The sequence below is a fragment of the Bos mutus genome, chromosome X, assembly GCF_027580195.1.
Source record: "Bos mutus isolate GX-2022 chromosome X, NWIPB_WYAK_1.1, whole genome shotgun sequence".
NCBI classification, from domain to species: domain Eukaryota; kingdom Metazoa; phylum Chordata; class Mammalia; order Artiodactyla; family Bovidae; genus Bos; species Bos mutus.
The window spans coordinates 28,185,180-28,211,719 of record NC_091646.1 but is presented as its reverse complement, the minus strand read 5'-3'; the positions used below and the strand labels follow the sequence as shown (position 1 = coordinate 28,211,719).

Below are 26,540 nucleotides of genomic sequence, written 5' to 3'. Positions count from 1 at the left end.
GGCTATCATATTGGACCCTGGAGCACAGACCATTTCAATCATCCATGGAAGGAGTTACCTATGCTTCAAGGAGAGCAAGGAGCAGTGCCCATACACAGGTTGCAGGGCTAGCTAGCAGTCCCCAATCCTAATTCTCCCACTCTTACTGCTCCCCCAACCCCTAATACACACACCTTGGCTGGGGTGTATTTTGAAGTACTACAGGCTCCCAAAAGATCATGCGTGAAAATACTTTCGTAAATTATTAAGTGATGCATAATTGTGATATAATAAATAGGCTCAGTTCTTGTTTTTATCACAGCTTTGGTCACTTCAAGCAAATTCTAGCTCTTTTGTTGAATCCCCCAAATTTATGTAAAAGGGTTATGAAAAGTAACTGTTACGCACAGGCAGCATTTATGCCAGGTAAAACTCCAGATTTTACCTACCTTGATGCTTTTGCAAGCCATCCATCCAGGACCCCACTTCACCACCCACCTTTTCTTCTCACTCACTTTCCCTAGAAAGGAAGGACGAGAGTTAAAATTTCCAAAACAAAACGTTTATTTTGAGATTTGAGAATAATGGGAAAATTTAAGTAATGGGAACTGGATCCTCATCGGGGTCTTCTGGGAAACCTGAAGCACCACCTCCTTCTGCAGCTCGGTGCTTCTCCAGTTTAGCAATCAATTCTTTCGCTGGATTGAAGACGCCATTGGTCTGCTGATCACAGACATAGCAGCGCGGGGTGGTGCGGAAATGCTGCAGCGCGCAGCTCTCGCAGAAATAATGCCTGCACTTGGTGACAACTGGGTTTTGGAAGGTCTGGCGACAGATGAAACACTTGAATGGTATTTCCTCCTCATCGCTTCCCACTTCATAGTTTTCGTCCTCATAGACACCATAGCGACCCTCATCAAGCTCGCGTTCGATCTGCCACCCGTGCTTGTAATCTGAACGGTCATGGAGGAATTTGCAGCTGTCTCCGAAGCCGCAAAAGCCAGTCTCCTTGTAGTCCTTACAAATGTCGGGCTGGTAATCCCAGCGCACGGTGGCACGCAGATGCTCGGGAGCTCGGATGGGGCCCTTCCTCACCATTCCGGAGGAAGCATTGCCCATAGACGTATCCTTGGGTTTCATGAATTTTTGATAATTATTGATTCCCCGATAGATCTTGTCATCTTCCTTGCCCCTCAGCTCCTCCTGGATCTTCTGGCTGCGCTCAAAGATGGCTTGTGCGTCACGCTCCTTCTCTGTGTCTAGCTCGTAGACAGCAGTCGCCCCCATATCTTCTGGCCCCACGGGTTTCGCCGAGCGAGTGGACTTATAGACCACGCCGAGACTCTCGGATTTGTTCTCCTCCTCCTCCTCGCTACTCAGGTCGCCGTAAGCCACCTTCTGTTTACCACTGCCACGGGTCTTCTGTATCATCGGATTGTGGACCGCTCGCTTCTTTTCCGGGCGAACCACAGTGTTCCCTTCGTCACTGCTGCTGCTGCTGTCTCCGGACTCCTGGTTGCAGATCGGGCGCTTTCTGCGGCCTGCAGCCACTTTTCGCCCAGGCTTTTTGAAAAGAAAGGTGCACACCTGGTCTGTCGTCTTTCCTGGGGAAAGTTGCTCGGCCATTTTTAGAGTCTTGAGGTCCGAAACGGCGATGATCTGCTGGCTGGCGCGGGGCTGGCTGGCGTTACTGCACGTCGGGCGCACGACTGCAAGTCGATGCAAAATCTGCTGCAGAAAGAGGACTGCGGGAGCAGGGAGTGTGCGAGAGCGCAGAGGATTGCGGGAGCAAGGAATGTGCGAGAGCGCGGGCGCGCGCCCCTCTTGAGTCCTGCCGCGCCCCGTCGCTTCCTCTGGAGGCTTACGTTGCTCCTACCCCGCTCGCGCGCAGCCGCGGAGCTTACCCGGAAGAGATCGAAGCCGGGTCACCTTTAAGGGACCTGGAAGGGAGTGTTTGGCCTCCGGAACGGCGTCGCGATGTGGTTCGAGGTTCTTCCCGGGATCGCCGTTATGGGCGTGTGCTTGTTCATCCCGGGAATGGCCACCGCGCGCATCCACAGGTTCAGTAACGGCGGCAAGGTAAGACGGCTTCTCCGGCCCGGCGGCTGATTCCATCGCTGTCGTTACGTAATGGATGGTGGCGTCGGGAGGCCCTTAGGACCCGGAGGCTCTCTCCGAGATGGTAATACTGAGATCCGTCCTTGCCAGTCTTTTTTATTGCCTAAAAGCGGAGACTTGCGGAACGAAACCCGTCCGGCACCATATTCCACTTTAGTAAGGATTTAGTAAGGTTGCTGGGTGAAGCCAGGGCGGGAGGGTGGAGCAGAGACTGGGGGCTGGAAAGGTAGGAGATTAAAAGAGGTTAAGTCCGGACTCCTAGGCAGAGGAGAAAGAACATTGAAAGTATTAGTCGCTCAGTCGTACCCGACTCCGCAATCCCATGGACTGTAGCCCGCCAGGTGCCACTGTCCATAGAATTCTCCAGGCAAGAATACTGGAGTGGGTTATCATATCCTTCTCCAGGGGATATTCCCGACCTAGGGATCGAACCGGGGTCTCCTACATTGCAGGCAGATTCTTTACCGTCTGAACCACCAGGAAAGCCCTACCTAGGCAGAGGAGAGAGGCGTCAATTAGTCTTGCCTCCACCCCAAGTCTCTTTTCTGGCTGGATTTTGATTTTAATTTTTCGCATCCATATCTCGGTAGCTTCTCGTTTTTCACTTTTTCCTAGCCTTGATTTAATTAGTTTGTTTTGTTTTTTTGGCCCTGACGCGCTGTTTGCAAAATCTCCTTTCCTCGATCAGGGATTGAACCCGGGCAACTGGCTGTGAAAGCGCCAGGTCCTAATCACTGGACGGCCAGGGAATTCCCCTTAATTAGGTTTTTACCTTGACTTTTTTTTTTTACCCCCCACTTTCTCTTGCAGGCCTTTAGGAATTTAGCTCAAGCTCCTGTTTTTCACTTTAGGATTGTGATTTTCTTCTCTAGTTCTTTAATCAAGTCAAGTGAAGTCGCTCAGTCGTGTCCGACTCTTTGCGACCCCATGGACTGTAGCCTGCCAGGCTCCTCTGTCCATGGGATTTCCAGGCAAGAATACTGGAGTGGGTTGCCATTTCCTTCTCCAGGGGGTCTTCCCAACCCAGGGATCGAACCTGGGTCTCCTGTAGGCAGATGCTTTTACCGTCTGAGCCACCAGGGAAGTCATAAAGTATCAATGTATTTGGTTTCTGGTTTTGTGATTGCCTTTCACTTGTGACCTACCGCTGTTCTTTCATCTCAGTGTCCCCAAAAGGAACAAGTAGTCATGACTTTAAAAAAAAAAAGAGGAAAGAAAAAAATGATGCTGGTTAAAACAGAAAGTGTAAGAAATCATGGTTACCGTCTTAATTCTAAAGTTTAGTGGTCCGATTTTATTTAAGATTCTATCTTAATTTGGTTTTTATATGAGTGATGATTCCATTTTTCTGGAACGTCACTTATTAATTAAAGTTCTAATATCTCTCTATTGGCTCACTCACCTTCATAAACTGCAATAATGATTTCCTTTCATTGTAGGAAAAAAGGGTTGCCCATTATCCATATCAGTGGTATTTGATGCAAAGAGATAGGCGCGTCTCTGGAGTAAACCGTTCCTATGTGTCAAAGGTAAGATGGCTCTGATGCTAGCTCACCTGTCAGGGTTGAGGTGCATTCTGGTTAACGTTTTCCAAAGGGCTTACAGCAGACTGGGAAAATGCAAATTGAAGTAGCACAGTGCCTTTTACATACTTAATGATCATCTTATTCTCTGCATTGTCTGCCTATATCCTTTCTTGTTCTGTTGTCTTTTTTCTTTTTGATTTATAAAGGTTCTTATTATACATTACAGATGTTAATCTTTTGTCTCTTTTATATGTGGCAAATATTTTTCTGTCTGCTGTCTTTTTTACTTTATCCTGGCTTTCATCAGATATATTTTTAATCTGGATGTTTTGTTTATCATAGTTTACATTGATACAAAGGACTTTTGTATCCAAGATTCTAAAAAATATTTCTACAGTTTCTCCAAATACAATTAACAGTTCTTTCCCCTTTTTCACAGTTAGTACTCTGACCTGTCTACAGGTTATTTGGGGGTATAATGTGAAGCAAGGGTTTAACTTTAGTTTTTTTCCAAGAAACAGCCAGTTACAAGAATTATCTTATAGAACAGTCCATTTTTTTGTTTGTTTCAGATACCACTCTAGTAAACTAAATTTCCATATACACATGGGCCTGTTTCACTAATGTACTCTTCTGTACTCCATTGGTTTGCCAATTCATGCACCAGTATATTAAAGAATTACTATAATTTATATTTGAATCACGAAATGACTTTTTGTGGGTCAAAAATGGTCAGACAGTAGCATTTTCATATGGTTCGGCCTAATAGTATGTTCTTATATGTTGTAGAAGTTTGCCCTCATTCTTTAAAAAGATTATTCCTACAACAGAAACAGAATACCTGGACTGTGTTATTTTAACAACCTGGAAGAAATGTCATCACTGATGACACTTTTACTCTATAGTTTCTGAAGCATTTGGTTGTGAACTGAGTGTGATAGAATGGTCTTCTGAACAGTGTCATCCTTACAGGGCACAAGTTCTGCGAGGGGGCGGGGGAGGGTGGTCCCTGAACTTGAATTCTGACTCTACTACTTCCTGACTGACTTAAGCAAGGGATTAACCTGGCTGAGCCTCCGTTGTTTTTTTTTTTTTGTAACTTTTTTCATTTGTAAAAAAGTAGAATAAGGCTAATTATCTCTTCCTGATGTTGCTGTTGTTTTATAAAACAGTTTTAAGTGATATGTTTGCTACTGTCAGAAAATGAAAACTAGGAATCATTACAGGTTCTAGGAGTCATTGCACATCTTTGAGAAGAACAGAATTCTCTCATTTTCCTTTTTAAACTGTTTTTCAGGGTTTGGAGAACATTGATTAAGGAAACGTTGTCCTGGTTGATGAAGAACAACTCAGTCATGCTCTTCTATCCCTGCTAGTAGATTATGCAGCATATTGTGTAGCATGCATTGTATTTTGTAGTGTGTAATAAAAATAAAAAATAAAATCAGAGGTTTTCTTTACTTTTTAAAATAGTACGACACAAGATCAGGACGTCTACCCGATGTAGCGTTATCACTTAAAAAAAAACTAGAAGGCAACTGAGGCTTGTAAAATTACAGCTGTAATGTACACCAAGCACCAATAACTGCCCAGCACACGATGTGTCACAAAGGTAGTTCCTACTCTTGTAGTAGATATTAAAATATTGGAAAACAGTGTTTCTTCAGAGATTGCTAGAAGGATACAGAAAAAGTAGTACTTTTTTTTCCTCGTTCCTTTTCTGAGTGAATCCCTATATGCTTAAAATTCCAGACTGCACCTTCATCGTCCGTGCATCCTGTATCCACATATAGTAGTCACTTAAGTGTTGATTCTTATTTTAGCTTATTATGTAGAGCAGCAACAATGATTATGTTTATTAAAATGAATGTATTTGAAATAAAGAATTGCATGTCCAGTGCTAAAGGTAACCAGATAATATTAAGATCTGAAAAGGTGTAACTACTGTGAAGAAGGTGATAATCCATGTGTATAGATCGACACCCCAGGTGACCACGGAACCTCTAGGTGAGAAAATTAAGTTACCTTTCTTCTCCATCTTTTATCCGGGCCTTCCCCAGATGGTAAAGAATCCACCTGCCAATGCAGGAGATGCAGGTTCGATCCCTGGGTTGGGAAGATCCCATGGAGAAGGGAATGGCAACCCACCCCAATATTCTTGCCTAGGAAACCCCATGGACAGAGGGGCCTGGTGGGCTACAGTTTGTGGGGTCGCAAAGGAGTCAGACATGACTGAGCAACTAACAACAACAACAGGTTTTTTTTTTTTTTATCCAGTTTAACGTTTGATCTACTGATGGATTTAAACACACCTGCACCATATGGCTTCTGTTGACCTCATCTTACAGGATAGGCCTTACAGAGGACCGAGGTGGCAGTCACACCCAGAGGAATACTCTGTATTGTGCCACCTTAAAGGAAAGCTGTGGTCATGATTACAAATTTAATACAACCTCTGGTCTTTATGTAATGCTATTACACAGGGCTCATTTTATGATTGTTATGAGAACTATCTGGAAAGGAAGAGAGCAGGTAGTACAGAGAGGAATACAGGAGACTTAACAACATTACTAAATCTGTCACTAAATGTGTTGATTTTTAGGTCTGTTCTCTGTCCATGGGCCTCTAGGTGGGGCCCATCCAGTAGCAGATTCATCCTTAGATAACTGTCAGGGCTTGCAGCAAGGAGCTGCAAAGTGACAGAAATCAGTTGGTCAGGTTCAGCATTAGCATCTGAATTCTTCAACTCCCTTTTTGGTAGCACTTGCTATGAAACTTAGCTTTATTTTTATACTCTACTGCCAGGGAGTGAACCAGATTAAAACACTTTGAAGCCAGAAGACTATAGTGATGCTTTGCAGCCCATGTTTCTCTTGATTTTTTGAAAGTGCAGTTAGCCGGAAGGGTTTTCTTACAGCAGCTCTGACAGGTGTGGTCTGGCTACTGACCTCAGATTCACTACTCACCTGCTTTTAAGGCCAGTTGAAAGGACGCTTGAGAAATGATGCCATTCATTTGGTTTTATTACCTTTTTGATTGAAGTATAGTTGATGTACAATATTATATAAGTTTCATGTACACAACAAAGTCACAATTTTTAAAGGTTATACTCCATTTATAGTTATAAAATATGGGCTATGTTCCTTGTCCTGTACAAGGCATCCTTGTAGCTGATTTTATACATATGGTTTTATTCTTTAATTTTTAAAATAGATACCATACATAGCTCAAAAATCCAACAATATAAGTTATTCAGTGAAAAGACTGTTCAAGTTCCCTGCCCATCACCTACCCCACTGTCACACTACCCTGATGGGTTTCTATGCATGGAGAAAAATAAACACATGTTCTTCTGTCTTCTGTGATGGTAACACTTGACACATATTTTACCTCTGTCACTTGTTTGGAAGAGTGGTTCTTGTTTGAAATTATATTTACCAGGCTGCCATCATTATTTCTAGGGTCAAATGAAATCATCACTAGGAAAAGACTTTGAAAAAGGTTAGAGGAAGCCATACACTTTCAGAAGGGAGAGGAAGAGGATGGCCCTACCCTTTGTTTGGGAAACACTTTTAAGTGAAATATTTATGGGAAAAAAAGACAGTCTAGAATCAGCAATTCTAACTTATAAGGACCCTTAGACATTTAGTCCAAATTCTGATTCTTCAGATGAGGAAACCGGTTCAAGGATGGGGAGCAGTCACCTGGCTAGCTAGTAGCAGACCTAGGGACTGGAATCCTGGTGTCTTGACTCCCAGCCTCCTGTGCTTTTAGTCTTTGTGGCTCACTTCAGTAAACCCTTCCTTTTATCTGGGCTTCCCTGATAGCTCAGTTGGTAAAGAGTCCACCTGCAGTGCAGGAGGAGACCCGGGATTGATTCCTGGGTCGGGAAGATCCCCTGGAGACCGGAAAGGCTATCCACTCCAGTATTCTGGCCTGAAGAATTCCATGGACTATACAGTCCATGGGATCGCAAAGAGTCGGACTCGACTGAGCGACTTTCACTTTCTTTTCGCTAAACCCTGCTGAGTGAATGCCACACCAGGCACTATGCCCCAGATATGAACAAGACACAGCCCTGCCCTTCCGGAGCTCAGTCAGTGGGACTGCAAGGCCATTACAGGACGGGGTGCTGAGTACTGTGACAGGTCTGCAGAAGGTGCTGCGAGCGCAGAGTAGGGGCCTGACCCAGTCTTCGGATGGGGGGAAGGGAAACGGCTTCAGGTAAGTTCCAGGTGATGCCCACAGCAAGCCAAGCCTTGAAGGTTGGAGAGCATTTAGGAGATAAGCAACTGAGGTGAGAAAAGAAGCATGAGTGTGGGCACATCACACTAGCATGGCTGCGCGGGAAAGTGCCACAAGTCGTGCAGAACTAGAGCAAAGAGGGGCGTGGCAGGAAGGAAAGAGAGACTGCAGAGGCTGATCTGTCTTCCGCGGGTGTTGGGCTTCCTCCCGGGCAGCTGGGAGCTCTGCGGGCGGCAGGCAGGAGAGTGAGGTGAGGACCCGCCTCCGTCTGCGGGGCTGCTCTACGGAGCACCAACTGACTGCAAGCCGTGGTTCTCAGCCAGGGCGTTTTTGTTCCTAGGGACACGTGAGGTGCTACTGCCATCTAGTGGATAGAGGCCGGCAACGCTCCTCAATAGCCTCAGCGCAGGGGCTGGCCCTCCCGGGGTAGTTTTAGGAAGTCCATGATGACATCAACACTGCTGAGATTGAGAAACCCTGAAAACAGCCAGGTCTCCATCAAGTAACATGGCTTCTTCCTCCTGTTCCTTGTCCTTTTTTCATTCAAGTTCAGATCCCAGATTCTCCCTTGTGTGTGCGTGCTAAGTTGCTCCAGTCGTGTCCCACTCTGTGCAACCCCATGGGCTGTAACCCGCCAGGCTCCTCTGTCCATGGGATTCTCCAGGCAAGAATACTGGAGTGGATTGCTATGCCATGCTCCAGGGGATCTTCCCCTCCCATGGATTGAACCTGAGTCTCTTTACGTCTCTTGCATTGGCAGGTGGGTTCTTTACCACTAGCGCCACTTGAGAAGCCCCGGTTCTCCCTTCGCTCATCTGTAAACCTGAACTTTATCCCATCCTCAGAGGCTTTTGTTTTCCCACAGGTGTATCCCAACTCGCCACATGTGACGCATCTCAGGTCGAGAAGGGCAAAGAACAAACCGTTTCTTTTCCGAAGGGCTGTGAAGACTGTGAACACTGAGGGTACCAGCATATCAGGAGGCTCTGCCCCCTATCAGCTGTGTGACCTCAGGCAAGTCACTTCACTACCCTGAGCCTCAGATCTCCCATCTTTTAAGGGAGGATAGTCGGCGCTCTGCACACATCCCTGGGTATCTCTGTCCTGACATCTGTCAGGACGTCGTGTCTGTGGAGTAGTTTGTAACTGGATGGCATTGTGCCTGTGGAAGCTGTCTAGTCTGCCCCCAGCTGCCCCAAAGGCACCCAAATGTGGTGTCGGGAGGACCCTGAGACCCAGGGCGTAACCAGGTGTAGGCAGTGCAGCAGTCTTGGCTTCTCTCTTGGAACCTGTGATTACAGCCTGGGGGTTCACAGAACATTGCAGCAAAGATGGCACTAACCTTGATAAGGACACGAATTGCTCTGAAGTTGTGTTCTGAAAGAGAGAAAGATGCAATTTGCTGCCACTGTGCGAACCCAGGTCCTGGTTTACCCCTCCAGGTAGACGCTGCCTGCTCTGTTCCAGGGGAAGGTGGTGACTGGATGGGACTGAGGCTTGTTGTCCTCAGCAGGAAACTTCAGGATGGGGGGGAGAGACTTAAACATCACTTGGTTTTCAAGATTTCACATCACCCTGATGCTTTTGTGACCCAGAACTCAAAATTATTCTATTACACTTTTGTACTTTCACACTTTTTTGACACACAAGACATGTGAAACGACTATAGAGGTTTTTCTTTTCCAAGTGTGTTGATGCAGATTTTGCGTGTCTAAAGACATTGACTTCCCTGGCGGCTCAGCTGGTAAAGCATTCGCTTGCAATGTGGGAGACCTAGGTTCAATCCCTGGGTTGAGAGGATCCCTTGGAGAAGGGAACAGCTACCCACTCCAGTATTCTGGTCTGGAGAATTCCATGGACTGTATAGTCCATGGGGCCGCAAAGAGTTGGTCATGATTGAGTGACTTTCACTTTCAAAGACACTAGCATTCAACTTCTTGATTTGAGTCTCTGTGTGCTTGTATAATGCTGCCTTCCTCCCCCCACCACATCCACATACTCCTGACCAAACAGCTCACCTCTGAGGTTCGCATACTCGGGAATGCTCTTTTTGGGATATGCTCTTCTTATGCTTCCCAGATGAAGCTGGAGTAGAGTCTGAGCTGGGGAGGAGAATGTTCTTAGGACCTTCACAGTTTGATGCATGGTTGAGAAAAGACAAGATGAGGACATTTCTGGAAAGAATCAATCCAAGGCTATGTTTGCATAATCTTTCATCGTTAAAGGTTTCTTTGGTATATTTGCATGTCCTCTGTGTCTGATGCTGTTGGCCACCCCCAAAGTCTCTTTGGCAATAAAGAGCCAAATCACCAGTTTGGGGATTTCCACAAATCTTCACTGAGGACTAAAGACCTAATTGTTCTTTTCAGGGCATCATTGAGAAAATGGCCTAGCAGATCTGACTTGTGTTAACCCACGTAAATGCTGCTTTATTTGTTTGCAGGCATTTTGTTTCATCTGTTGTTTTGTTTCGTAGCAGGTGTCTTCGTCAATTCCAGAAAACATGGAGAAATCAATTATTATATGGGCTAGAGGGTGGTTGAGAAATAAAATTTACAAACAAGTATGCAATTTCTTTTTTAACTTTATTTTTTATTTTTGGCTGCAGTGGGTCTTCGTTGTAGCAAGCAGGGACTACTCTCTAGCTGAAGCGCACAAGGTTTCATTGCAGCGGCTTCCCGTGTTGTAGAGCATAGGCTCTGGTGCACATGGGCTTCAGTAGTTGCAGCATGCAGACTCAATAGTTGTGGCTTGCAGGCTTAGTTGCTCCGTAGCCTGTGGAATCTTCCTGGACCAGGAATCAAACCCATGTCCCCTGCAGGGGGATTCTTATCCAATGCACCACCAGGTAAATCCAACAAGTATGCAATTTCAGTTATGACATCAAAGAACTGTAATGCCAAAGGCAGCAGGAGAAAAGGGAAGACAATGGAAACACTGAGTGTCACTTGCCCCCAAGAAAACAAGAAGCTTTCCTGTGTGTTTAAGATTTTCTTTGGCATACCTGCCTGTCCCTCTGTGTGCCACCTACCACATGGCTGAGGAATGTCTGTTTCACTTAGCAGACAGATTGTTTTCCTTTTAGGCTTAATACTCTTTGTTTCTAGAGGCCAGAAAACAGTGCAGGCCCCCAGAAGCCCACTCCCATCTCTTAACTTTAAGATCCTAGTCTGTGGGTCAAGCTGGATCAAGTCTCTAGGGCAACTCTCGAGTTTTCATCCAGTGTCTGTTATGGGCGGCCCAACGTGGGAATGACCATCTAGGCATCCCCATCAAAAGGCCAGCCATCTGGGAACAGTTCTGCCATAGTACTTGTGTACTGAGCAGGAAGCTATTCAATGAGGCACTCCCGCAGTATCAGACCTGCATGCTCAAGGACTGCTGGGAGGTCTGTGACATCACAGCTGTCAGTGATCTGCCCACCTGGGACTGACAGGCACAGTACTCAGGGTGTGTGGCCTTTATGGATGGAGAACAGGCCTCCGTTTAGGAAAGGCCCTGGGCTCCTATCACCTCCTCTCCCTTCCTGGGGCAGTCTGGTCAGGCCTTTTACGGTGGAAGTGAAGTCAGTCAGCCACACTTGCTGAGAAGCTGCCCAAACCCATGGTGCCTTGCTACATTGGACTCACTTCTTCTTTTTTCAGGTAAGCACAGTTTATCCTCCCAACTAGACTGTAGGTGCACTGAGGGTGGGAAACTTGTTTCAGCTTCACTTCACTTCAGGGTCTGCAGCACTCAGAAGAGCCGTGCTAGCTGACTGGGATCACTTGCCAGGGGATCGTCAGCATATAGCATGAGCTTCATCTCTGAGAACAGCCTTGTGGGGCATAGGCTGGGGTTGGGGGAATAAGAAGATAAACAAGGGAAGGGGATGACAGGCTTAGCATGAAGGTACCAGGAGAGGTGAGGGCAGGAGCTGAGAGGGAACGAACATGACTGAAGGGCTACACTGAGGCCGTCTGATCGCGGGTTGGAAAAGAATTTCCAGACACAGGCCATTTCAGAAGGGAGTGAGTTTTTATTAAGAACAAAGAGCAGAGATAATGTGGGCACTGTGAATGCAGTGGGACGACCTCCTGACAGAGGAGGGAAAGCTGACAGTTTTCATGAGTTAATAGCCAATTTTTATAGCCTCAAGACAAAGAAAATTCCTGCTGGAAGGCTGGCGTTAGGTGATGGGTTGGGGCGCTATGGGGTGTTTAGCGGAGTGGGCACCTTGGCTTAATTGGGAGTCAGGAACTTATTAGTGATGATCAGGGGGGCTTTTGGCAACCATTACAAAGGGGCTCAGTCAGCTTGGGAGGTGTCCTTGGTTCTGGGCTTCGATTCTGTGGCCTTGGGCAAGGCCTCGCACCTGTGGCCTGGGACAAGCCTCAACAGGTTACAGGTGGGAAGGAAGAAAGGCCGAGGCCCAGGGTGTGGCTGTCCTTTCTCCTGCCCCTGCTGGACCCCCTGCCCGCTTCTGCCCCCCTCCCCAACTTGTTCCTCCCCTAACTGTCCTCAAGTCAGAAAGAAGCTGACAGCGACCAAAGCAACACCCCCCCACAGAGCACCGCATCCTGGGTACCAATCCACCCCACTTTCCACACGCGGGGCAAGCGAGGCCCCACCCCTTCTCCCTCCCCTGGCTGGAGCAAGGGACGAAGCCTGGGAGACTGCGCGTTTCTGACCCCGTGTGACCCCGTGTCCAAGGTCCCCCGCAAGCAGACCGAGCACACTCACCAGGCTGCCCGCAGGGTCTAGAAGGGCCCCGAGGCGGGGCCGCGGGGCATGTCTTTGCACATGTTCTCGAAGGCACAGGCAGGCGCACGGCTGGAGCAGCTGCTGCACTGCCCTCCCCCACCCCGGGCCCGGCCCCAGCTCCAGTGCAAGAGCTTGGGGACCGGGGTGTGTGAGAGGGGAGCTGCCAGAGGCTTATTTCCTACTCTTTCTTCTCCTGCCCCACCTGCTTCTCTCCCATCTGCGCCCCCACTTACAAACCGCCCCCTCCCCTCAACACTCTTGTGTGGCGCCTCGCCTCCCGGGGAGGAAGCATCCGAGGAGGGCGGAGGGCATGGTTTGGAGGACCCTGTCCTCATTGCTGATGAGGGTTCAAAAGGTCTCTCAATCTGTTAGGCCCAGAGGCCAGAGTTTGTCGCTTCAGTGAGGGGCTTGGCTGGGGGTAGAAGGTGACGTTCTGGCCACCCACTTGAAGCTTTTGCCTCAAAGAGGAGCCTTTCTAATCAGCTGGGAAATCTTTCCTGGCTCCCCCTCGAGAACATTTTTACCTTCTAAGAGCGTCTCATCGGTGGATTGCACATCTCTCTCCTCTGGGCAGTTAAGAATCCCACTGCCCACCCTGGGCCTGGCACCAATGGCCCCAGGGCTTCTTAGGTCTTGCCGCATACAGGCAGCTGGAGCTCTGTCCTTTTGGAGTGCAGGTGCCACCCGGCCCAGTGTTTCCATTTCCCCCTCTTTCTCCCAGGGAACCCAGGAGAAGGGCAGGGCTGTGGATCAGGGCCTGCTGAGGCACTAGAAGGTTCATGGCAGTTGGTCCGATGGGCCGTATGGGAGTCAGATCAACAAACAGAACCCAGGCCACTCCTCATCATCCAGCGTTTTCACAGCTCATGAACCTCTGTGCTCCCCAATGCCAGTGTCCACACAAGCCCTCCTCCTGCCTTGGCTCTGATGTACCAAGCACTGTTCTCAGCCTTTTCTGTAAAACTGTGATTTGATCCTCATTAAGAATCCTATTCCATAGGCACTGTCATCCCCATTTTATAGACAAACTAAGAAATGTTAAGTAAATTGTTCCTGGGTATGTGCTGATAACCATTACAATATAAGCTTCTCCTGGATTCATAAAAGACATCTTTGAAAACAATCAGGCACACAAGGGAGATCCTAACCTCAGAAGTTGGGAATAAATAAGTAAAAGCTCAGTCAATGAAGGTGGACAGCTCTGGGTTTGAGTTTTAGCCAACTTATGTAATACACTCTGTGCCCCTGCTCAACTCTAATGAAAACACCAACACCTACTTCTTGGGGCTATTGTGATGTATCGCTTCCCAGTGACTGGCACACAATAAGGACTCCCAGTATATACCAGCTGCGAGGCTCACTACTCCTGGCACAGCCCTGCAATCCCACCTGCTGGGGGGAAGCTAGCTTGGACAGGACAGCCTAGTCCTGATCCATAGGTCAGATTGCTGCTGTGACTGGACTAGCCCCCTCTCTCACTAACAGAAGAAGTCAATCATTTGGGCTTTGGTTCCTATTGGCTGAAATTGGTGTTGCCCTGGTAGCACATGTAAACATTCCAGCCGGGAAGCCTGGGTAAAAGCTGCCCAGCGACTCTTTCTGAGGCTTCCTGGGCCGCTGCCGTTTCATACGAGGATCCAGGATCCGAGGATCGGGTCACTCAGGTATTGAGGGTTAGGAAGGGTGGGAGGGCTCTGCAAAAGGGGCCTGCCCTTGTTTTCCCCATTTGTCACTCACACCTCAAACTTGACCCCAACCCTTCATAGCCATTCTGCCTTCTGGCCTCTCATTAGGAAGGGGAGGGAGAGAAAGGGCTAGAAGAGGGCGGTGGGAGGGAGGCTTTGGGTCTGTGGTCCACAGGCATGTGAGGATAAGATGGGAACTGCCTCCTGAGCCCTGCTCCCCACTGGAGCACAGGGTTCCTGGGGTCCTTCTATAGACAAGGCCCCTGCTAATTTGGTGGGTTTGAAGGGCACAGATTTGGCTTCCAGTAAATTCATCAAGAGGCAATTTACTGAAAGTCAAGTCACCAAATGACCAGGTAGCCAAATGGGCTGTTTTCTGAAGGATCACATTGCTGGATGGGCTTTATGACAAACTGCTTTGGCCAAATTGGCATAGGCCTCAGGGTGGGAGAGCCAGTTCTCGAGGGCTAAGGGCCTCCAGACACCCTTACCCCGACCCTTCAGTCCCTCCTCACTCTGGGATGGGCTGCCTGGGAAGATTCCGTTTTCCCCCAAAGGATGACCCTGTCCACCCCTCCACTGCACCCAGGGGAGCTGGGTTGCCTAGTACAGCACCCACCACAGTCTGGGACCAGTGATGACATCCAGAAAGGGAACAAAGGATGACCTTCTTGAAAGAGGCTAACAGTGATGAGGTCATCACTCATTGTGAAGCGTGGAGGGGAGGAAGGAGGGCAGGGTGGAGAAGAGGCAGGCTGTGGAGCTGGATGGCCTGGGGTGAGGTTGGCTTCCTGGTTCACGTGAGTCCTTTTTATGATTCAGGGCCCCAGTGGGGAAACTGCTGGCATACAGAAAGTCGGAGAGAAGGGTTAAGTAAAGGGAATATTTACAAAGGTATTGGCAAAGGGTAGGGAAAGGAGGGTGGGATGGCTCCTTGGGGCTGGTAATAGTGGGGCCATGACATTGAGGGGAGAGGATGGTTACCCTCACCAGACTGAGAAGTGAGCAAGCTGCCCTGGGACTGGTGGCCACCTCCTCCATGCAGCCAGTCAGGGGTGACCCGGGAGGCAGAGAGCCCCGGGGGAATACCTGCCTGGAGCTCACTTTCCTTCTTTCAGCCTGATCTCCCCATTGTGTGGCACCGCCTGGAAGCCAGAGGGTGTGGACAGCCCACTGTTACAGTCCTGGCAGTTCAGTGTTCCCGGCTGGAGAGCAGGGGAGGTGGGGAAAGTGGGCCTAGAAGGCATAAGATTTTATTTATTTATAGAGAAATAAATAGCTCCCTTAGGAGCGAGAGAGCCACTTTCAGGCAGCACTGGCCAAGCAGGGATTGCCTGCAGGGGGTTTATAACTATGCTAGAAGTGAGTACACCTCAGTGAGGAGACTTCAGCATAGCAGGGAAAGAAAGACTCCAAGACTCAAGGGAAAAAGATGGAAAATGTGCAAAGACTTCTAGCTCTGTGATGAACCCTTCACAGTCATGATAACTAATTTCCACAATCTGGATAAGTGTTAAACACACTTGGGAAATTTTAATTATCTCTTACAAACATCTTAGGCTTCCCTGGTGGCTCAGATGGTGAAGAATCTGCCTACAATGTAGGAGACGTGGCTTTGATCCTTGGGTCGGGGAGATCCCATGGAGAAGGGAATGGCAACCCACTCCAGTATTCTTGCCTGGAGAATTCCATGGACAGAGGAGCCTGGCGGGCTACAGTCCATGGGATCGCAAACAGTCAGACACGACCGAGTGACTAACACACACAAACATCTCACTAAAATAGGAGCTGCTGCTGCTGCTGCTAAGTCACTTCAGTTGTGTCTGACTCTGTGCGACCCCATAGATGGCAGCCCACCAGGCTGCCCCGTCCCTGGGATTCTCCAGGCAAGAACACTGGAGTGGGTTGCCATTTCCCTCTCCAATGCATGAAAGTGAAAAGTGAAAGTGAAGTCACTCAGTCGTGTCTGACTCTTAGCGACCCTATGGCAGACAAATATTTTCTTAACAAATTTCAAGCTCTGAGCCAGCATCATACTTACTGATGCCACACCAAAAAGCACACCCCTTGAAGCCTGAAGCAAAAGAAGCCACTGTCTCGTTTCCCTTCCATTTTTCTGGAAGTGTTACCCAAAGCTAACACTTATATATTGCAGGGAAAGAGATGGCAAAAGAAAAGGTAGTTTCTGACAGATAATTGCATATCTGTAAAATCCAAGAGGAAAAAAACTGAAAAGCAAACTCCTCCTCTACTGTACTGCCTCGAATCCTTTTAATTCACTTTATCTTCAAAGAGCCACATGCCCTCAGTAGCCTAAAGCGGGGTTTGAAGTTGTTGTTGTTGTTTTATAATTTTATTTATTTATTTTTGGCTGTGCTGGGTCTTCGTTGCTGCATAGGCTTTCTCTAGTTGCCGCAAGTGGGGGCTCTTCTTTGTTGCAGAGCACGGGCTTCTCATTGTGGTGGCTTCTCTTGTTGCAGAGCACCCGCTCTAGGGCCTTTGGCAGTTGCAGCACATGGGCTCAGTAGTTGCGGCTCCTGGGCTCTAGAGCACAGGCTCAATAGTTGTGGCACAGGAGCTTAGTTGCTCTGTGGCATGTTGGATCTTCCCAGATCAGGGATCGAACCTACATCTCTTGCATTAGCAGGTGGATTCTTTACCACTGAGCCACCAGGGAAACCTGGGGGTTGAAGTTCTAATAAAGACTCAACTAGAAATCAGTACTGTTAGAACTATAAGGAAGTTAGGAATCAGTTGGCTACACCTTCCTTGACTTAAGTCTTCATGGTTATGAGAATCAGAAAATCCTTGGTTTTCAGGAATAGGGGATCTCAGCATCCAGGCACAGAAGGTAAACTGAGAGACCCCTCCTACTCTAACACCTAATACCCTCTCTAGAGGCAACAACCGTTTCCTGTGTCTTGTGATTCTTCAAGAGATAGTCTGTACTTAAGATGAGTTTATACAGGCATGCACGCACACACACACGCACACACACACACACACACAAAGTAACTTCTTGAGTTTCTTTTTCCAGTGAAAAGAAAATGAATGTGACCAAAAATGTCAAATTTGAGAAGGAAGCAAATGAGGATAAAGGTTCTACAAGCCAGGCGATGGCTACAGAAGATCCTCAAGACATAACAAAAATAGCTCTAACTTTAGCCAAAGATGCCATCACTGCTGCTGTCAAATCTGCAGAAGGTAGTAAACCTGTCTGGGTGCCTGTGGTCTCATTAGGTAATGCTTCACTAGGAAGTAACTAATACATTCATACTTTGTTTGCAGAAGCTGAAAACCCCGTCAAAAATATCGATTGGATCACCCATGGTGAGTTCACAGAAGAAAAGGGCCGTCAACAAGTTGAGGAGTTTGTTTTGGTAAGTTCTTTGGCCACTCCAGCTTTGCACACAAGGGAGAAGAATGACACAAAGGCTCCTGTTTGATGAAAAGTTGGAAGTCCTGCTAGAAAGCCTAAGTGATGATACCACAGGCGACTTGAATAAATAAAAACTGTCTCATCTGGATTTCCAAATCAAGATGGGATAGTCTTTGAAGGTGAACAGCACAATCGTATTCCCAGTGTTTGTATTGTCTTCACCGTACACTTTCCTAAGAAAATCAGATATTCTCAGCTAAGCAATTTTCCCATGCCACTGCCCTAAATGGGGGCCTAATGGCCTAAGAAGGAATTGTTGTTTAGTTGTTAAGTTGTGTCTGACTTGTGCGACCCTGTGGACTGTAGCCCACCAGGTTCCTCTGCCCACAGGATTTCCCAGGCAAGATATTGGGAGTGGGTTGCCATTCCCTTCTCCAGGGGATCTTCCCAAACCAGGGATCGAATCTGCATCTCCTGCATTGGCAGGCAGATTCTTTACCACTGAGCCACTGGGGAAGCCCTTCTAAGGAGGGAGATGCCTCTCTAAAAACAGGGGTTCTGTAGTCCCAGCTCTAGAGTTCTCACGTTAACAGAGGGGATGTAGAGAGATCACAAGGCGTTTTGCCTTAGCTCTGGAATGTGTTCACTGTACAGTCAGATGCACATGCTCCTAACTCCTTTTCTTTTTCCTCCTGGTCTTGGCTCTGACCTATTTGTGGGGCTTATCCTGGCAGCTCTTGGGAGAAGGCCCTGGGTTGCTTTGCGTACTGGCGGGGTGGAGGAAGAAGACTGGTCTGAAACCCCCACTTGCTCTATTTCCTTGGAAGAGAAACCAGTTGAAACTGGTGGAGGCAAACTTCTGGAGCCTGGAAGAAGTGTCCAGCTGTGTCTGTTCCTCTGGTCAGTCCATCCAAGCCTTCTGGCCTAAGGGCACTTTCCCAGCCCCAGGGAGGCCCCAGTCAAGTGGGAAAGAGGAAAGGTCAGGGGTTCGGGACTCCACACCCTCCATTTGTGATCCAGCGGCACGACTGCTGTTGCCATTGCAAGGGGACCAGGAACACAATGAAGACAAATGGTGCAAAGTTCTGGTTCCCCTTGGGCCTTCCCACTCGGAGAACATCTCCCATTTGGGTTTGGGCCAAAGGTTCTGCCTGCTGCACCCAGGGCTTATGAATCAGACTGAATGGAACAGAGAACAAGCAGGAGAACGTGCCTCTGGAGATCCTACCGGTCCCGAGTAAACGGCTAAAAGTCAGTCCTGCCTGGGCTACAGGGCCCCATGTGATCCGAGTCTCCATCCCCGCCTCCTCCCAACTGACTGCTCAGACCCCATCACCTACCACCTTCTCCCTGGTCACCTTTCTCACTCAAGTTGTACTTGCAGTTCAACTGCCAGGCATGCTCCCACCTCAGGGTCTCTGCACTTGCTGTTCCCTTTCCCCTGAGATCTACTCTCATGGGTCATGTTTTCCCTCTCTTCAGGTTTTTGTTAAGATGCCTTATGCTCAGAGGCCTTTCCCCGCCACCTGATTTAAAATTGCACCCATTTCTCCTCTGCCTTATTTCTTTCCCATCAGAACTCAGCTCTATCTAGGATATTAGATTTTATTTACCCTATTGCCTTTTATCCGCCATCAGAACACATGGTCCATGAAGGCAGAGATTTTTGTTCACTGTCATGTCCCCAGGCCTTAGAAAGGTCAGGTACATAGTAGTGAAAGTGAAAGCCGCTCAGTCATGTCCGACTCTTTGCGACCCCATGGATTGTATAGTCCATGGAATTCTCCAGGCCAGAATACTGGAGAGGGTAGCTGTTCCCTTCTTCAGGAGATCTTCCCAACCCAGGGATCGAACCCAGGTCTCCTTCATTGCAAGCAGATGCTTTACCAGCTGAGTCACCAGGGTATATAAATATGTGTTGAATGTATGAACAGATTTATTCTCTGTGCCATTATTTCTTCACAGATGAAAAGCTAAGTCAAAGTATTTGTCTTACTCATTGGTAGGACTGTTGTGAGGACACAGACAAATTAGAAAGTAGAAGGTGATGGAAAAGCTAGAAGCTCTATGTAACTCCTGACATAAAACCACCATTTCCAGTCCTACTAATGCAGCAAGCTCTAGAAGTAAAGTCTACCATCTAAGTGCCAGGCATTTCTAATGGAGCACTTTCTCAAGCTTACTGAAGATTTCTTAGAGTTCACCACACACCAGGGGATGGCAAATTAGGAGTTATTACCATTTACTGAGCGAGCACTGCAATGTGCCAAGCACCGCTAAGCACTTCACATGCATTATCTCATTTAATCCTCACAACGAACCTGGGTATAGGTACCTCAGTGTACCCATTTTACAGATGATGAATCCTGAGGGTCAGAGAGCTTGGGCGATCTGTCCAAAGTCTTTCTGATTAATCAGCAAAATGAAATTTTGACTGTAAGTCTATCTGATATACTTTTCTCACCATAATAGGAAGAGTCCTTTTTGATGCCAAAAATAATACAGTTTACTATCAATGAAAAATGCAAATTCAAAGGATTTTAAGGTATTACAATGTGAATAAGAATGATTCAATCTGGTATCAGAAGGCTTGTGTGTTTGTGGGGAGGCAACGGGTACACTTATACACTACCAGTGGGCATAACTGGTTTATTTTCTTCAGCAATGCAATGCGGTAACAAGAACACACAAAACAGTTCTTTAAAAAAAATTGTTTTTAATTTATTTTTATCTTTTGGTGCACTTCACAGCATGTGGGATCTTAGTCCTCTGACCAGGGATTGAACCCATGCCTCCAGTGCTGGCAGCATGGGGTCTTAACCACTGGACCACTGAGAAGTCCCAAGAATACACAAAGAAGTTCTTTATACAAGAAAACCTGGAAAACCCCTCATGCCTATCACACACTTACAATATTTTCATAATAAATTTAAGATATCATTATTAAAAAAAAACTCAGCTTTTTGCTCACTGACACAAAGTAGACAATGAAAACCCCCTTCTAACCCCACAATACCCAGTTCTACTCCCTCAGATGTCACTTACCAGGGATAACAGTTTTGTGCATATACTTCCAGGTGCCTGTTGATTTTGAGTCTAATAGTATGTAATTGTCTAAGCCATCCATGGCAGAATAGCACAATGAAATACTCTTTTCCTGGAAGTGAGTATATAAAGCAACGTTATGTAAAAATGACAAAACATGGGATAACACACACTCACAGCATAGAGATAAAAATGGGAAGATTGGCTTGATGGAGACAGCTGAATTTACTGTGTCTAAACCCACTTTAGAATATCCTAGAGCTGAGACATCTGATGGGGTGGAGAGAGCACTGAGCTGGCTGCCTGGGAGCCTGGGTCCCAGTCCCAGCTGTTTTGTTTGTCCTTTGCTATTTCTAGGTGCCAGGATCCTCATGTGCAAAGCGAGGGGCTCTATTAGATCATCTTTAGGGACCACTCCAATGCTATAGAGCCTGTGACTGTGTAACAGATTATTTTTAAAAAAATCTTGGCTGCGCTGAGAGGCATGTAGGATCTTAGTCCCTGACCAGGGATTGAACCCATACCCCCTGCACTGGAAGTACAGTCTTAACCACTGGACCATCAGAGACCATCTGTGACATTAAACATTAGGCCTAAAAAAGTGTATCAAGTATAACACAGAAAGGTTGAAAATAAAAGGCATGCTCCAATGGTCCTCATAGGGTTGACTGTTGACTCCTTAATTCAAAGGAATAATGATCTATGTAAGAACACACAGACCTGATCTCAAGAAATTTAGAGTCTGATGTTCCTCTCTGGCCAACTCTAACAGCCAATTGGGTATAAGTTTGAAATAAAATCAGCTGAGGCAGAAGGCCAGCCTATAGTTTTTCTTTTTATTATTATTTTGTCTGCCCTGGGTCTTTGTTGCAGCATGCAGGTTCTTTGTGTGGCATGCAGTCGCACAGGCTTTAGGTTCCTTGCAGCATGTGGCATCTTAGTTCCCCAATCAAGGATAAAACCCATGTCCCTTGCATTGGGAGATGGATTCTTAACCACTGGACCACCAGGGAAGTCCCAATATTTATTTTTTTAAAGAAGGCCTGAAGTTTTTTACCATCTCCTCCCAAACTCTCTTCTGATAGATATCAGTGGGATTGTTAGAAAATCCTACTCCTGTCCTTCTGTGGACCTTCATCTTAATTTAGGATCTTTTCCAATTTGGAAGCTTTCTGTGCCCCAACAGCCAGAGCAAGGGGATTTCGTTGAACTTGATGAATATCTCCGGCTTTCAAGGCCTGGTACTAAGGCTCAAGGGTGCAACGTGACTTGTGTGGACCTGAGGTGTTATTAAGGTGTGTGCTTTGGAGGGGGAAGCTTCTCCAAACCATCTGGATGATCCTGACCTATTCCTTTTCTGACCTTATTTTACTTACCACTTAGGGCTGCAATGAAGTGAGTCTGGTTTTCCCAAACAGGTGATGAAATCAGCCTCATCACTTTCATTTTTTAAAAAGTCTTTATTGAATTTATTACAATATTGTTTATGTCTTATGTTTTGGGCCACGAGGCACGTAGGATCTTAGCTCCCCGACCAAAGATCGAACCTGCATCCCCCTGCATTGGAAGGTTAAGTCTTAACCCAGCCTCATTACTTCCTAGTCACACATTTAGGTCTCCTGGAGTGAGCAGAACACATGTCCTAAGGACTTTCTAATTATTTGCCAATTAACCAAACTCGCCTTCCAAGTAAGGGTCCGGAAGGAAGTCACTGTGGACATGCATGCAGTGTGTATGTACACACACCCAAGTGTGAGCCCCTGTGCTCCAAAGTCCAATCTCAAGCAATGTCTGCAATGCTAGCTTATTTCCCATTTTAGCTCCACCTTTTCTCTCCTCTACCCTTGGAGATAAGTGAGAGTTGACTGTAGTTTGAACCCCGGTCTAAAAGGTTAGAAATGGATTCCACAAGTGGGGCTATAATCCCTACTGTTGTGTGCTACCTTCATCGCAGTGGTCCCCAACATGCAGGCTACAGACCGGAAGGTACCTCCAGTCAGATCAGTGGCAGCATTAGATTAGAAATAAAAGTGCCCAATAAATGTAACGCACTTGAATCAGCCCCAAACCATCCCCACCCCCCGGCCATGGAAAAACTGTCTTTCACGAAACTGGTCCCTAGTGCCAAAAAGGGTGGGGTGCGCCGAGAGGACTTGGACAGAAGTCTGCTTTTCTTCCTCTGTGTGCTTTTTCTTTTCCCCTGTGAAATAGAATTGGGAGTATCAAGGCCGCTGGGAGCACTACACAGAGTTTTTAAGGAAGGAAGATGTGCTTCACAGCTTCTACTACATCTACTGTGTACGGTGGAGCATCCCAACTGCTCGGAGACCCATAGCCCAAATCACTGCCAGTGTGTACTTCACCATCAAGGTCAACAAAAACAAACCTCTGGTAAGCGCTTCCTTGGCTGCCCTGTTCCCTTCAGGGAGACTTCAATGAGAACAGACTTCGCATGTCAAGGCCATTGATGGCCCCTTCCTTGTGAAACTGAACAGTCATATTTCTGTCTTCAATCTGGTGGAGCCCAGCTGTAGCACTTGCCATCACTGATCACGCCCTCCTCTGTGAAATGTTTCATTTGGCTTCTAGAACAACAACATTCTCTCCTGGTTTTCCTCTTGCCTCACTGACCACAGTTTACTCTACTGGTCCTCTGGTCTCTGTCTCTCACTGACCTCTTCATGTTTGCATGTCCTGAAACTCAGCCTTTGGGTATCTTCTCTAGCCTCTTTTCTTGTACAGTCTTATCCAGTCTCCTGGCTTTAAATGCTACCTCTAGCTTATTTTTTGAAAACATTGACTTTTTCTACACTGGGTCTTTGTCGCCATGTGTGAGCTTTCTCTAGTTGCGGTGAGCAGTGGCTACTCTTCATCGTGGTGTGCAGGCTTCTCCTTGCGGAGCACAGGCCTAGGGTGCACGGGCTTAGTTGCTCTGCAGTATGTGTGATATTCCCGGCCCAGGGATCGAACCTGTGTCCCCTGCATTGGCAGGAGGATCTCAACCACTACACCACCAGGGAAGCCTCACCTCTAGCTTGATTCCCAAATTTCTGTCTCCAGACCAGGCTTCTGTCCCTTGGATATTTAAACATCTCCCTTACTGTATCCAAAGCTGAACTTCTGATTTTCCTTTCAAAGTCTGACCTATGCCTTCCTCATCTCAGCTGATGGCCAAAATCCTTGTCATCTTCCTTGACTCTTCTTTTTCAGTCACATCCATTAGGAAATCCTATTGGCCCTACCTTCAAAGTAGGTGCTCAATCTAAGCCTCTCTTCCCACTGCACCTCGACCACCTTGGGCCAAGACACCATCATCCCTCACCAAAATTATTTCAATAGCCTTCTAGCCAGTCTTTCTGCTTCCACCTTTACCCGCATGCTGTCTCTTTTCAGCTAGCCAGAGGGAGTCTTGGAAAAATGAAGTTATGTCACACCTCGAATGTTCCAACATGCTTCTCCAACTTCAAAATGCATGTGAATTACTCAGGGATCTTGTCAAAAGGAAGATTCAGATTCAGCAGGTCTGAGCTTCTGCATTACTAAGAAGCTCCCAGGAGCTGCTGATGCTGCAGATCCACAGACGACACCCTGAGTAGTGAGGGCCTACAGCCCTTGTGTGATCTGGTCCCTTGTTATTTCTGCTTTCCTATTACCCCTGCCCCTTCACTTACTCTGGTCCAGCCACTCTGATCTTGCTACTCCTCAAATAAGCCAGGTAGAGTCCCACCTCAGGGCTTCCGTACTTGCTGTTCCTTCTGACTGAAACCCTCCTTCCCTCCCTAATACTTTACCATCTTCTGATCGTCTATGTAATTTCTTACCTTGTGATAGTCTGCAACCCCACCAGAATGTAAGCTCCATGAAGGCAGGGATTTTGGTGCTGCTGTAAAACAAGACCTGGCAAATAGTTGCCACTGAGTATTTGAAGGAATGACTGCTTGTCACCACTAGGTTGACTGTGAATATGAAATATGCTGACAGCTGCTGTGAAAGGAGTCCAAATGACACCCATGAGTCCAGGGTTAGGATCCTTAGAGCCAGGGTGGTACTAACCATGTCTGGAATACAGGAGACATAAAAGTGTTACTTCCCCTTTGCCTTCATCCTTTCACAAGCTATTTGAGGCTCTCCTGACTCTAAGGATGACCACACCATAGTCAGCCAACCATGTCCTATATTTATCCTATCCTAGTACAAACTTACCTATTTGGAGAGTCTGGAACCTGGAGTGATCTAAAGAGGTAGACTACAAGGACTTCTCATTTCTCCTGGTCATACAGTCTACCATCAGCTATCTTGCTAACTGGCAAGCTCTAAGATTGGAAAGGGAGGCTGCTGGAGGTACATGAGACCATGAAGAGAGAAGACCTGGGGCTGAGCAAGAGCCTGGCTCAGAATTCCAAGTATAATTTTGGAGGGGACACTGGATGGGGGGTCACTGAGACAGATTTATAACTGTAAAAGACATTTTTAAATGTCTTTGAACCGTGTTCATCTATATGGTTTCATTCTTAGGCTGTCCCTACAGGTAAGTTGGTTCTGTTGACTGAGTAAAGTGGACCACGTAAAGAAGGCACATGACTTCCTCATGCTCCTAGTAATGAGAGCACAGCCTCCCCTGACTTGTTTTCAGTTTTGTGGAGACTCTTAAAGTATTTATTGCCTAAAAGATCTTTTGGGGGAACACAGGTTTGAAGTGACAACTACCACCCACAGATCTCCAATTCACAGGGAAGATGAATTCTAGAAATTAAAGACTATACTTGTGGATACATATAGCAATGTAAAGAATCATGAGTTGGTATGACTGGTCTTGGCTGACAGTTGTCTTTTTCTCTTAGGACACACCCATTGATGTCTCTTATGTCTTTGAGGGCCATTCATTAGTTCACAGGTAAAGAAAATTTAGAGATTTTAAAAGGGTAGTAGGACAAGGTCATCACACTCCAAGAAGCCAGCAGGCCTGTTTTGTTGTTGCTGTTGTTTAGTTGCTACATCGTGTCTCACTCTTTTGTAACCCCATGGAGTGTACCCCATGGAGTGTAGCCCTCCAGACCCCTCTGTCCTTGGGATTTCCTAGGCAAGAATACTGGGAAATCTTTCTCCAGGGATCTTCCCAACCCAGGGATTGAACCTGAGTCTCCTGCATTTCAGGCAGATTCTTTACCACTGAGCTACCTTGGGAAGCCCTCAGCGACAGATAATTTATGTAATGGTCACTTTTCTTCTTTGGACCACCTACTCCATTAAGATGGGCTGAAAGTAAGAATCTGCTTTTGTTCTAGAAAATGGATTTTATCTGTAATGTCTTGCTTTTCAGTGACTAACAACTTGAGGTTAGTTGCTGGAGTAAGGTGCGGCCAAAGGAGGTCCCGTCTATCGTTTCAATGGGAAACTTCACAATCACATGGAACTCACTCATAAATAATATTCAATAATTCCTTTTCTTTGTACAGCAGCTCTCTTACAGAATCTTTACATATAAACTCACCCTTTTATTGACTGGGCCTAAGGAATGGAGACAATCTTTGCCTCCACCCCCAAAAGGCATTTTGCTCACTAGGAATGTAACAGAGTAAACAGGGAATCAATGGATCCCTGGCTCAGTGTTTTGTTTCCCTTTAAAAGCTTTTGTTGTGTTTGTTTTTCCTCCTCTGCAGACCAGGAGAAATTCGCTTTCGAGAAAAATGGCTAAGGGACATTATTGAGGCCAAATATGTTTTAATGAATCCAAATATCTTCCAATTCAACAGTATTGGAATCTTCCAGAATATTTTAGGAGATTTCTAATCAGAGCATATTAAAAATATGATACTGTAC

General features: G+C 46.8%; 3 protein-coding genes and 1 long non-coding RNA gene across 4 annotated transcripts; 3 read left to right on the top strand and 1 right to left on the bottom strand.

Moving 5' to 3' along the window:
* Positions 1–525: 525 nt before the first annotated feature.
* Positions 526–1,816, bottom strand: RNF113A (ring finger protein 113A). Its single transcript, XM_005887224.3, has one exon. It carries the CDS (start codon positions 1,603–1,605, stop codon positions 574–576), a length of 1,032 nt encoding a protein of 343 aa, XP_005887286.1. The 5' UTR covers positions 1,606–1,816; the 3' UTR covers positions 526–573.
* Positions 1,817–1,866: 50 nt separating this feature from the next.
* NDUFA1 (NADH:ubiquinone oxidoreductase subunit A1) lies at positions 1,867–5,072 on the top strand. Its single transcript, XM_005887225.3, has 3 exons — positions 1,867–2,058; positions 3,537–3,626; positions 4,921–5,072. Exons 1-3 carry the CDS (start codon positions 1,957–1,959, stop codon positions 4,939–4,941), a joined length of 213 nt encoding a protein of 70 aa, XP_005887287.1. The 5' UTR covers positions 1,867–1,956; the 3' UTR covers positions 4,942–5,072.
* A 2,658-nt stretch (positions 5,073–7,730) lies between these two features.
* Positions 7,731–10,279, top strand: LOC138986418 (uncharacterized). The gene is made up of 3 exons (XR_011463270.1): positions 7,731–7,847; positions 8,417–8,628; positions 8,734–10,279. It is a non-coding gene; the product is annotated as an uncharacterized lncRNA (long non-coding RNA).
* A 3,898-nt stretch (positions 10,280–14,177) lies between these two features.
* On the top strand, positions 14,178–26,528 carry AKAP14 (A-kinase anchoring protein 14). Its single transcript, XM_005887230.2, has 6 exons — positions 14,178–14,275; positions 17,334–17,500; positions 17,585–17,676; positions 22,932–23,111; positions 25,562–25,614; positions 26,381–26,528. Exons 2-6 carry the CDS (start codon positions 17,344–17,346, stop codon positions 26,508–26,510), a joined length of 612 nt encoding a protein of 203 aa, XP_005887292.2. The 5' UTR covers positions 14,178–14,275; positions 17,334–17,343; the 3' UTR covers positions 26,511–26,528.
* Positions 26,529–26,540: the final 12 nt, after the last annotated feature.